General features: G+C 41.3%; 1 protein-coding gene across 3 annotated transcripts in view; it reads right to left on the reverse strand.

The window, feature by feature from the left end:
* Nucleotides 1–12,920, reverse strand: part of LOC130148743 (sodium channel protein type 5 subunit alpha-like) — a 215,420-nt gene that overhangs the window by 43,002 nt on the left and 159,498 nt on the right. For all 3 annotated transcript variants that reach the window (XM_056337668.1, XM_056337667.1, XM_056337666.1), the window contains one exon: nt 7,228–7,348. In XM_056337668.1, coding sequence (XP_056193643.1) covers nt 7,228–7,348 — 121 coding nt within the window. The remainder of the gene's footprint in view (nt 1–7,227; nt 7,349–12,920) is intronic.

Genomic DNA, 12,920 nt, shown 5'->3' on the forward strand with positions numbered 1-12,920 from the left:
GGGTCCCTGAGCTAACATACTCATAAGCTCTGCTTAGAGATGCCCATGAAGAATAATCCCACCAGCATGACATGACAGAGGGGACTTTTAGTTGCATCTCAGCAGCGCTGCCAGAAATCTCTTACACTACTTCTTATCCCACAACCTTTAGCATCGTTACCATATTTCAGATGTCTGCTCCACAATCTGTGCTGGTATGCAGGTATGCTGGCAACCTCACTGTCAACTCAGCTTTGGATCAGGAAGACCAAAGACATGGTCTCAGAGCCCTCATTTGTCATGTGAACAGCCTAATGAGTATGTTGCTCATGAGGTAAATGTGGATTTCTCAAGTTAAGCAGAAATCCCCCTTTGTACTGGAAGTAACCTTTGCTTCTAGCAGAATAAACTTTCCATGAGCTTACCTCCTTCCCATAAACAGTTTAAATTTGGGGAAAAATCTGCTTTTTTCTGACTTCAAACATTTGTCTAGAAACTTTCACCTCTTTTCTCCTAAGTTACTTCCTAGATGGGTACTTATCTTTTTAGTCTTTAGACGAGTGCCTGGGCTCAACTGGTAACAGGCATGACATGCTCTGTCACGCTCGTACAGAACAGAAATGCCCTGCTAGTACTGATAGAAAAGGTTGGGATCTTCCAAGAGGTGGTTTTCCCCACTGTAAGACAGTTGGATGAATCATTCCCTGGAATAGTCTGCCTCTGCCTTTCCACTACACAGGAAGCCTACATGATTACCTGAGCCCAGTTTCAGCTAAAATTAAGGGATCACCTTCAAATTAAACACTAATGAGCAGGGCACTATGAATTCCAAAGTCACTTCATTTGTGATGGAAAATACCTACAAAATGGTAAAAACAGGCTATTGCTCATTCAGTCAGCTTCCATCTGATAATCTACAGGTACAGAGAGGTAGTTTTAAAGACAGAAAGCCAGCTAGGACCACTGATCTTTTTTTTTTTTAATGCTCTTTGATGACTTTCATACAATTCTGATCTGAAAAAAAGTCCTAGTTACTGCCAGTAATACCTTGCAAAATCCAAAATAGCTTCTCAGATGAGTCAGCCCAAAATCACACCACTATTAAATCCCATGGTTTTGATAGAGCCCAATTCAGAAATGTTTAGACCAGATTCTGATACAATTACGGATGTGAAGTAGCACTTCCTTGAATAATCATGCTGGCTGCAATTCAGATGAAATGCTATTTTTAACTATTCATACAGCAAACATAAAAAGAGAAAATGGAAAGAAAAATAAGAAAACTGACCACAAACTGGTCTTTTAATGAATTGGTAAAGTTCTATTTCCATTTCAAATATTCTGATTTCCCCCACTGACTGTTGTTTAGTGCCTGTGCTTTCCTGGACTCTCTCGTAATGGTGGTACCCTACTGTTCTGGTGACCTTGACCCAAGCTTAAATGCTGAATTAGAAGCTTCACATAACCCAACAAAAATGTTTACTTGACCTCGGTCAGCATTCTAATAGGGTTTTTCTCCCCCTCATTTCTGTGAAATCAAAATAATAAAAATATTCCAGTGTGTCTAAGGCATGAAGTGGTTGAGTCTCTGAGCAATCATCACTCCAGCTAGCTTCTATAACAAGGCAGGCGGTCAGCAGAGCCCAGCTTCAGGTTTTGCAAGCTACTTTATCCACACGAAGAAGACTATTCATTAACACCTTTTAGCACAGCAAGTGTCAAGGCAGGAATAAATCCTTTGGCGTTTCTTATAGCAGCATTACTCATACAGCCTTGTCTCATAGATTTGTGCTATCCCCCTGAAATCAATGCTAGTAGGGAACGCGTTATGCAGAAGCAGCTGACCACCTTGTAATTTAGTCAGGACTTAGTTTTGCTGCTGTAATTCATGTTGAGCTACATCTTTTTTGAGAGCAAACTGACTCATTTCCACCATGATCTTTTGGGTAGTAGGTTACTGCTCAACAGAAACACAGAACAGCAGAAAAAGCCCCCGCAAAGGGTCAAGTTATTTGCAGGTAAATCAGTGGAGCTGCACAGAGCTGCACCAGTGGTTAACTTGTCCAAGAACAACATCTGGTTTCAATTCACTTTTGAACATTACATACCATTTCTCAGGAATCAGAGACCTATTTCCTAAAAAACGTTTCCAAATGCACCGGTATACCATGATATTATTTACTTGTTGTTTGTTTTTATAACAGGGGAATTGTTCCCTTCAGTCACTGGGGTGTCCTATAGCACAATCACAAACTGCAGATTAAGACGTGTTCTAAACAGCAGTCTCCACTACAGGTGTCACACAGAAAGCTCTTACTTAAGCATCTGCCACAATGATAAATAAGATACTAAAAAAAAAAAAAAAAAAAGAGGACAAAAAAAAGCAGCAGGAATTTAATTTACAATGCATTTTGTGTAAGTATTTCTTTAGTTCCACATTCACATTTTCTAGCCTGGTGCATTATAACTATGAAGCTTTTAGATGTGATCGCATTACCTTGGTGTATTGGGGAAAAAAAATCTTTGTGAATGTGGGAGCTGTACAGCAAACATTTCCTCCTGCATGCATGACAACCATGCTTATTGATTTCAGGCTTTCTAGTAAAGACTTTACGAATCCACTGCTTGTTCACACTAATATATGCATTTAAATTTACATTAAATTATTAGATATGTTTTGGATGGATTTGGCTGCTGATCCTCTTCAATAAACCGGGAAGACCAATTGATTTCCTCTGTACTGTGGTCCAGTAAGTCTGGTACCTTGTGTTCAAACCGCAGCAATTTTGTTACTACCTTTACACAGGAATTCCTAATTATGGGGACTTTCATCTTTAGAACAAAACAGTATTTTGCTTAGCTTTGAATACTGGTTACAGCATTGCTTGGTATGACACAAGGAAAATACAGCTTCCTCAGCATAAACTCGAGTAGGTAAGTATTTATAACGTGGTTTATATATATATATGTATGTATGTATGTATGTATGTATCTGCCAAGCTGGGTTTCCAATGGCCAGTCTGCCTGGCTGTGCGTGCTCCAGCAAGAGAGCAAGCCTGGCTGTAGTCCCTTTGGAAGTCCCCAGCTGTGTCCCCATGCTGGAGAGAACCTGATCTCTGTGGACCCTCCTTATTTAACCCCTTTCTCGTCTTCTGGCCCCACTAACCCACCGGCATGCCTGGTGGGGTTTTATCCTGTGCAGCTCTAGGGCTGACACAGAAGAGATCTGCATCACTGTCTCCAGCATCCAGGTACCTAAAAATCACATGGAGATTTGAGTCCTGTATGACAATCGGGTCCTGCCAAGAGAGCATCTGACCAGGCCACAGTCTGCTCGATGTTTTTGCTCTCCCAAGGGGTTTACAAGGGTACGTTTCTTGTTTATCTGCTGCTACTCTCCTCAAAACCTATCCTCTTGGAGGTCACTACAAATAATGGTGTGATGCCTTGAAGCAAAGGCAGTGAGCAGCCTGGTCTACCGCTGATGTCAGCCTTGCTTTGAGAGAGGGGGTGGATGAGTTGAAATCTAGTGGTCCTGTCCAACCTGAATTAATTTAATTCTGTGCACGCAATAGGACTGTAAGAGTCTTATCATGTCTGAAAATTGTATACAACAAAATGCTAGCATGCCCTTCCTGATGGAAAAGTACACTGCATCTCAGGTATTAAGGCTAGAAAAAAGATATACTTTAAAACTTGTTTTTGTTCCAAGATTTTTTCCTAGGATTAAAATGAACCCATTTTGTTGGGCTTGGTTTAGTTTTACTTAGCTTTTAAACATCATCTGGTGGTGGTCCCTGTAGCTTAGTTTAGATTTGTTCAGTTTAATGATCTGCTTTTGCTCCTCTCTGCTCTTTCATCTCTCAAGAGCCGCTAGTTGTGGGTGGGGGAGGGCATGACGCAGATCCCATAATTAATCAGAGAAACCTCTCTTTAGCACATGGCATTTTCCAGCTGCAATAATCGCTTCTGCATGGTCACATGAAAAAGGGGGTTTGGGTGTCCTCAGTGTCACGAGTTGCGATCAACCACGCATTGAGCAAGGTAGCTCATTCTCGCACGATCATCTGACGATACTCCCTTGAAACCTTTGCCAGCGGGCTGTGTCCGGGGAATTACGCTTAAGGACATGGTGAAAACTTTCTCCTATTAGGGTCTGGGAGACAGGAGCGTGCTGGGGCCAGGGGGGCTCTCTTTGGATGACCTTCTGCGAGACACAGAAGATAATGTCCAACCAGACAGTAATTTTTGATGCAGAGAAGGCATTCCAATGGAGGTAACAGGACAGGAGTGTTGCAAGGCATCTGGAGGAAAAATACCCAAATAGCTGGCATTGCCTAGATATTGTTTTCCCATCAACTGGCAACAAGAATGATCTCTCTATTTCTATCAGGTTTTTCCCAGCAATACTTGCTAGCTGCCAGAGCTGTGACCCTACCTTGGCTTCACATTTCCTGACCCAAGAATGTTCCCTATTGACCCTAATCAAAGCTATTTTGAGATGATAACGAATTAACAAGTCTCCCCAAGAAAAATGACCTATGGCTTATCTGGGTCACCCAACTCCGGGAAAACTGTGACCTCAGGAAACTTTCAGCAACTATTTCAAGAACATGTATTATCTTCGTTGCCTTTGTTATCTGCAAAAGGGGGCTGAATCCGGAACATATTTGTTCAGGACATAACCTATGCTGGATGTGTTTAGAAATGTCATAGTTTTTAGATAGAAGTCATAGAATGTCATAGAATTTAGATAGCTGGTGAGCTAACAAGTTAAGAACTTAACCCTCCCCCTCTTGCTGTTCCTCTTCATCTCACCTAATCTCCTTCTTTCACAAATATTAGCTGGTCATTATCCCAGATACACCAAATATTGTTGTAGCTCTTTATTGCAAGCCAGTAAAGGCACCGCTAGATTAGCTTGCCCTTCAGGCCCTTCAATACTTCATTGCAGTACTTTATAGCCTTGTCATATCTTAGCTAATTAGACTGTGGTTTGTTGGCTTGCTACTGAAATGACAACTGCATGAGGTTTAATTGCAATGGTAAGTTTGGTTAAAAATAGCAGAAGGTATTTAATAGAAGAAAAGGATAGGAAAATACTTTATTTCCCTGCATAAATAAAAGCTAATGTTAATGTCATTGCTACAAGAATAATTTGGACTTGCAGTTTATGGCACTTTGACTTGAAATTTTATGCGTGAATGTTTACATGTCAAGTTTACGCATTTTTGCCAAATCCCTGAAGAATGGGACCAAGTTTAGTCTACACAGCGGCCTTTGAAAAATCGGCATGGATATGTGCTGCATGGGAAAGCAGAGTAGATATGGTGGGGAGGACATCACTCGCAGACACATCCCCAGCGCCCCTGGACACCCTGCACTGGGCAAAGGGCTGGGAGCGGGTTCTCCTTCAGTTCCCATTGAGGGCTCAAGGCTCAGCTGTCCATAGCCTGGGAGAACAGGAAAGCACCCTGGCTTGAACATGGACTGGTGAGGAAATAGGAGAGAAGAGAATAAATGGCAAAATGCAGGAGCAGGGGTGGCCAGGGGGAGGGCAGCAGGAGCCAACAGGGTGGATGTAACCCAGAGCAAGCTTGGGTCTTGGCCCACACTGCCTTTGCCTCTACATTTGTCTGCTGCCAAGATGGTGAGTCGGCTTCAAAACTGGCTTAACGCTTCCAGTGATCTATTTAGAAGAACACTGCTTGCTATCCTGCATCCCACTGACAGCTGTGGAAATCTGCAAACTGGATTGGTACTGATGTGGTCCTGCATGATGGAGGTTCAGGCAGTTCTGGTTATTTTAAGACAGAGCAAATTACAGAGTGCTGCTGCTCTGGGAATGAATCAGGGCTGTGCACTGAAAGAAGTGATGGGTTGTGTGATGTCCACCTAATTTCTTTTAAAAACTGGAAGGTGATCATGGCCAACCAGTTTCAGAATTTGTAAACCAGCATCTGACTAGCACCAGGCTTACAGCATAGGCTTGTTTAAGCAATTATAATATAATGTCTCACTTTGCAGTGCACAACATAGATTGCTGCTCACTAGCCTCATTAAGAAATATATTGTGAAGGAATGAAAACACCAGGTCTAATTTCTAAATGTTATTCTATGGGCCAGAATAGTTGCACCATGCTTTCTTCCATCAGCTGCATTAATTTTTGGCTACTGCTTTTAAGCAGAGCTGCCAAAAAAATGTTTAGATCTTAGGGACATTTGTAAGCCCTGCAGGGCTCCCTTACCTCATTCAATCATCTTTCTCACAGATACAGAGATGCACATTTTTGCTGACTTCAGGGGCATTCATATACCCAGCAAATCATCTCTGTCTGATCCCATCTGAGCAGCTCTGTTTTTATTTATAACGATCCTTGAATTTTCAAGGAAGTATACTAACATTCAGCTAACCCTATTTTTCCTAACTCAGATTTAAAGGAAAATGAGGAATCTGATGGAGACAATATTTGGAACATAACTCATTCTTGACAAGAGATAACTTAGGATATTATTTACCTATTTACCTTTAGATTTACTTTAAAATAGATCTTCTGATGTAGTGAATTTTAAAACTGTTTTGGAGCAGGCTGGTGTTAAAAAAAATAATAAAATGATGACGTATGTAGGTATTAAAAGAGTTATGTAAATGTGATTTGTTGTTATCTAAAATAATTAGGTAAAATAACCTTTATATAGTGCATCCCTGGTCATATGAAAGTTACTGGGCATGTCAGTCTTAACACACTCTTTAAAACAAATGGAAGCGAGTCCCTGGGACTCATGATATCTCCAGACAGTTTCTGTTAACTGCCTATGTACTTTTAAGCAACAGAAACATCCTTATCTGGTCAGTTGTCCACCAAATTTGATCACGCACACATACTGGAAGGTAAAAATCTTCACTGGCCAAGTTAGAAAAATCAACATTTAAAAAAAAAAAACAAACAAAACAACTTCAAACCTTTATGGCACAAATTATGATGAATAAAAGCTTAGCACTTTAGAAGCTGCACAGCCTTTTAGAGCATGCTTTTGGTTTATCTCACCTTGGAAATCCAAAGACTAATGGTAACAAGTGATTTTGAGTGTGTGCTTGGAGCATTACGGCATCTAAGAAATGAAGTGCATCCAGTGAAATACAACTGCAAGCAGCCAGAGCAACGCAGTGTGAAGGTGGTGAGATGTTCACTAAGAGAAGAGGAGGTTCCTCGCCTCAGCATTGCAGTGAAATACGCAGGCCCTTACCTTCAGGGAAGCAATCCTCAGGCTCCATCAGCTCCTCAGCAAACTCAGGGATCTGCTCCAGCAGTTCTGCAGGATTTGTCAAATCCACTGTGCTGCCTTCAGAAAGACTGATTTCATCAAGCTTGTTGTCAACAAGAGCAAAGACGAGGAAAACAAATGGGTCAATGGCCCCGAAGGAAGTAGCGGAGTTTTTATTCCACTAGCCAATATCCCAGCTAAAGCCACCACACAGAGACATCGCCATGCACATCACATGGTGCCCGCTCCTCCAGGGACAGCTCTGCCTGCACTGCCGTGAGCTAACAGCTGACCCATCCACCAGGACAAGAATAAAAAGTGAACACACAGAACTTACTGTTTAAAACAAAAGAGAAGCAAACCGTAGAAAGATAGTGAACAGCTACTGAGTGATGGTAGGTGGAAGCTTGGAATGGTGGAACCACTCAAGATCTTAAGGCTTGTACATCCTGAAGGCTTATACCTTCGGATGGGGGACCAGAAGTGGGACCTAGCTCCTGAAATGCCGAAGGATGAATCTGATGACCTGCGTTGGGTTTCTGTCTCTGGGGCCTAATGCCTGAGGCTCCTCACCCACAACTGATGGGTGAGATCCGCACCTTGTCAGTCAGAACCATGCTCTGCTCCCTGCTGCGACAGCTTCTCCTCTGAGATGAGCAGAAGTCCCTCTGGCACCAGGGTCCAGCCACACGATGCTACAGGCACACATGTGTGAGGGCTTTTCCATCTGCCTCATCCCAGACCTGACTTGTTCCCACGATGTGATGTGTCCCCTTACCTTTTGGTCACCTGCTTTGATCTCAAGGTGATGCAGGAGGGGGGACACATGGCTTTGGAAAGCCTCTCACAGGCTCTATCGCTTGCCTGAAACTTTTGACACCCCCGTCTTAGGCGCATTGTTTAAATTCAGTGTTACTCAGATCCTCCTCTGCAAAATGGGGACAAGAATATTCCTGCTCCCTGAGACTTTGGTTGTCTTATCTATTTAAAGCAGGAACTGTCAAGTAGATCTGGGTAAAAATTTCTGGGGAATATAGTATTTTAAAAAATTGTTTTAGAGGCTGAATTTGTTATTAAAGGGAATAAGATATATGATTAAGTAAGTCACCCAAATATGAAATAGATATTTCATTTCAAATTAAAACTTTCTTTTAGCAGAATCAAAACATTTTCTTTAGAAGAAAGCAGGATTCCCACCACCACCACCATTTTATTTTACTAGTTAAAATAAAACATTTCCATGTTGTGTTAACCCTAAATTATATTTTACTTGATTATTCAGCTTGGCCACTAAAGTGAAAGCTCTAATATTTGCCCAGCCCTGCTCACAGTTTGTTTCTGACTGTATTAGAGCACTACCTAGTGTAAGTGGGCAACACAGAAGCTGGTATCTTCCAGGGTCATATTAATGCAAAAAAAAAGCCGTAAGCAGGAGTCAGGAGAGGTGGGTTGTTTGTTAACTTCTTATTCTGTTCTCCGAGTACCTCCTGAAATAATTTTGTGCTTTATCCTGCAATACTACCGTCTCCATTTAAAAAAAATGAGGACAACAATACTTACCCATGCTTTTAAACAATCTGTGAGATAGTTATATGAGAGATGGCACGTACACATAAAATATTTTCATGAGGATGATGGTGATGGAGTTAGAGAATAGGTACAGCTTTATATATTTATTATTAATGTGAAAATGGGCCCTCTGTTTTCCAGTATACAGTCAATGCAAAATTTATAGCTGAATTCAGAGAAATGCTGAACCTGGGGTAAAATGGGCAAGATTGAACATTCCAGCAATGCTTGCAAGCAGGGATGGGAGCTACTTGTTTGCAATTAGCTGCAGCATCCAGAAGGTCACAGTCTTGGCTAGGGTTTTTAATGCTCTACTCAAAATAACTGCAAATAATCAAGAAGAGACCTTTTAAAAAGAGTCAGAACAGAAAGCACAGGTCAAAGACATGGATAAAGCTTCTAAAAAATCCATATTCAGAATGCAGCTGTTGTATAAAGCCCATTTTCTACAGATTACCAACAGTATATGATGGTGGAAAAAATGTCTTACCAAGCTCTAGCACAGTCAGAACTTTCTGATACTGTTCATTAGGGAATGCGTTTAGTCATTATTTGTTCTGTTATGAAGACATCAAAACACAGATCACCAAAATAGTCCTAAATTATATACAGCTGTAGGATGTAGAAAATAGGGGTTCCAATGAGAAAAAAAGCCTTGTTGGATACAATTCTTACCAATAGACAGAAATCAAAGAAAACTGTGAGAACATCAGCTTGACAGCATTGTCAGTGAGACAGCTGGATTTAGCAGAGACAGGTTAGGAAATTCACAGAACACAATAGGGTGCAATTATAATAGACTGCAAGGAAAACATCTTGCAGAATCGAGAATTCTTCAGAGTTATTTATCAGGAGGAGTTTTCAGAAAATATTGGAATCCATCATTGTCACAGGGAGATGGGGAACACACAAGACAAAACAGACAGGGTTTCCTCTGAAAAGCCTTCAAAGATGAAAAGGCAGTGAGTGGGATTCCCAAACAGCAGGCAAAGGTTTGAGGGTCCAAAGTGGGACTAGAAAAAGAAGGAACCATACATATGAGAAAGGAGGGAAAGATTAGGAAAGCTCGTAGGAGAGAAGCAAAGGTTACTCTTTGCCAGAACAGTTAGAAGGGATTAAGAAGGTTTTAATGAACTCAGTAATGGGAAGAAAAGAGCTAGAGACATAGTAACAACTGGTGAGGGAGATGTAACTAATCAAAATTCAGTTGCCTAAGAAAATAAACTCTTTTTAAAAGATTCCAACAAGGGGATCATTAAAAAGAGGGGGGAGAGCCTGTTAGAATTAATACAACTGTAAGCAGAGAAATATCTAGAAAGCCTGAAACATATTTAAATCGGCAGATCCAGACACGGCACACGGCAGGGCATAAAGGGACCCAACACACCGAGTTAACACACTGTTAGGGGTCAATAGTGAATGCTCATGGAAAACTGGGAACAGCCCAGGAGAGTAGCAGTAAGTAAACGCAACACTGAGCTTAGGGAAGAGAAAAAGGGAATAATCATGGGAATCACAGATCACTAAACACTTGCTGTAGCTTGTGATTAAAGTAATTACATAAAGACTCAGAGGAGAAAAGGAGAGTGCTTTCTCAGAGTGAAATGTCAGAGGGAGGTAAAGGCAGCAAGGTGGCTCTCCTGTGTGCTAAGGGTACCGTGCACAGATGAGGTGCAAAGAGGCCAAAAGAAGGCAAAAAAGGCAAACAGATAATCTCCTCTTTCTTTCTTGGAATAAGTGAGTGGAGGAGGTGTAGCAGGCAGAGACAATGGGACCATCAGAAGCCCTTTTGGGAGAACCTCCCGCTAATGCCTAAAGTCCTGCTGCAGAGGGTGGTTTTTACTGTATTTCTGGGTGGGGTGGCCGGTTTAGATACCAGACAGGGCTTCCAACCAACTGCTTGTGTCTGCAACAACAGCAAACTGATCTGAGCGGGTTTTTCAAAAAGCCTTTAGCAGTGAGAGGCTGCAATCTCATTGAAAGTTGATGTTTGCTTAAGGCTTAACCCTCTTATCTCCCTTCCTCTCTCCCTCGCCTCTGCAGATCACAGCCTTAATCTATCAAACTGACATATGACATATAAACCTTAAGAAAATACCTGGATGTCTATTATAGAAAAGTCTACTTTTAAAATAAATTGTAATAAGCCTCGATTCATCCATTGCTGCATGGAGAAAAGCCATCCTAAGGACCCAAATATAACACAAACTTTGTCTTCAGAGGACGTGTTCTTTAGGGATTAGGGTTAGCATGATCTTCGCTAAAGGTATAGAAGAGGTACTGACCGATATAACCTTCACGTTAGCTGGTAACCTTAAATCAGGAGAGTACTGAAACTGAGGAAGCAGAAAGAAAAAGAGAAGTGAAACATGGAGAGAATACAGCAAAATGGGGCTTGTCTCAAAACAGTCCAAATGAGAGAATTCCAGGAAAATTTCAGTGGAAATCCTGGAAGCCTGGAGTAATATTAAAAAATTAGAGGTGATTTTGCAGTGGGATAGAACAACGCAGAGAACCTATATGAAAGGATCATGTCTAGATAATGACATCCTACTTCCTCCCTTTGCGGTTCTGTGGAAGTTATGTTTGGAATATTGTGCTTACTTCTTGGCAAAGAAGTTCCCCCAAAAAGGAACAATTGAGGGAGTTGCAAAGAAAGAGATTAAAAAAAAGGACAGATAAGGGGCGCAGAGATACTCATTTACAAGAAATAATGAAATGAAAGAACAATGGTGTGTGACTTCAGGGGGTGAGCCAAAGACAAAAGGAAGCAAAACCCAGTCTATTAAATTAAGTTATATTAATTAATCAAAAAGACAATGATTGATAAAATTGGTAAAAGACAGTAATGACATGGCACTTTGAAAGGGAGGGGGGCGGGGGGCAGGAAAAGAGGGCTGGTTATTGAGGCAATATAACCAGCCATGAGATTTTTTTCTAAGCAAGTGAATTGTTCCCTTTGGTAAATGAAGAGTTATAAGTTGCCTGATACATTTAAAGGTAGATTCCACAATGTTGTACAGAGTATTTTATAGGGCAGTATTTGGGCAGAGAAATCAACCTGTTTGTTCTCTGAACTCTTATCCACCTGTGACACCAATGATTGTATTCCTATGGTGTCTTCCTGATGATATATATGGGATGAATTTTTAATCATATAATGTATCCTTTACTGACATCGGCAGTGTTTTATTCAGGACACGCTCGATGCTTCCTGATATTGACTGCATCACCCCAGGCCCTGCCTCTTGGGCAGACCAAACCTCTCACTTCCTCACAGTTGCTGCCTTTATTTGGCCAGTTGCAAGTTCTTGGGACATTCATCAAAAAGATGATTAGCATGGCCTCGTGTGCGGGCACAAAGATTACTTGGGAATAGGAGGGCAGTGAGTATGTAATGTCCACGCAAGATCTGGCCTTCAAAAATAGCATCCTTTGGGCTCTGCTCTTTCATGTTGGCATTTGCAGCCTCATGTGAACTTCCGCTTGATTTCAAGTCATCCCTGGATTATTGCCATATTCCTCCACCTCTTTCTAAGCAGCTGCAAATAGAATCAATTATACTCTACTATAGAAAGGTGACATTTGTGTCCCAGGACCCTTTGAAAGTTGAGGGAGGAAATGGGGATTATTTCTTTATCACGATGTTGCTGAATATATCAAGGCTAGACTGTTCCTGATTTATCATGACATTTTGCTATAGCACTTAAAAAGGACATCATTTTCCAGCCTCCGTGTTAGGATCACAGGGTTTATTTATCTCAAAAAGACATTTAAGCATGAAGGATACCTAATCCCCTGGGAGAGAACTGCTGAAACGGCCTTCTGATTCCTCCTAGTTATAATGCTTCATCTCATTATTTTAAAGTTTTGGATTTCTTGGTAAACATACATACATTTTTTCCTGAGATTGGATATCGAATATTTGAGCCTCCTTTCTCTGAAGTTTAGGACCTTTTCTTTCTGAAGGTGAAGTTCAATATGCCAAGAAGTATTCTGGCAAGGAGGATTGCTCCTTAAAGGAATGCTTCGTGGCTAGAGGATTTCTGGTTACTCTGAGTGGAATTTAGCTCACCTAGGCGTACAACTCATCTAGTTACCTTGGG

Source organism: Falco biarmicus, chromosome 4 (genome assembly GCF_023638135.1).
Source record: "Falco biarmicus isolate bFalBia1 chromosome 4, bFalBia1.pri, whole genome shotgun sequence".
In the NCBI taxonomy this organism is placed as follows: Eukaryota; Metazoa; Chordata; class Aves; order Falconiformes; family Falconidae; genus Falco; species Falco biarmicus.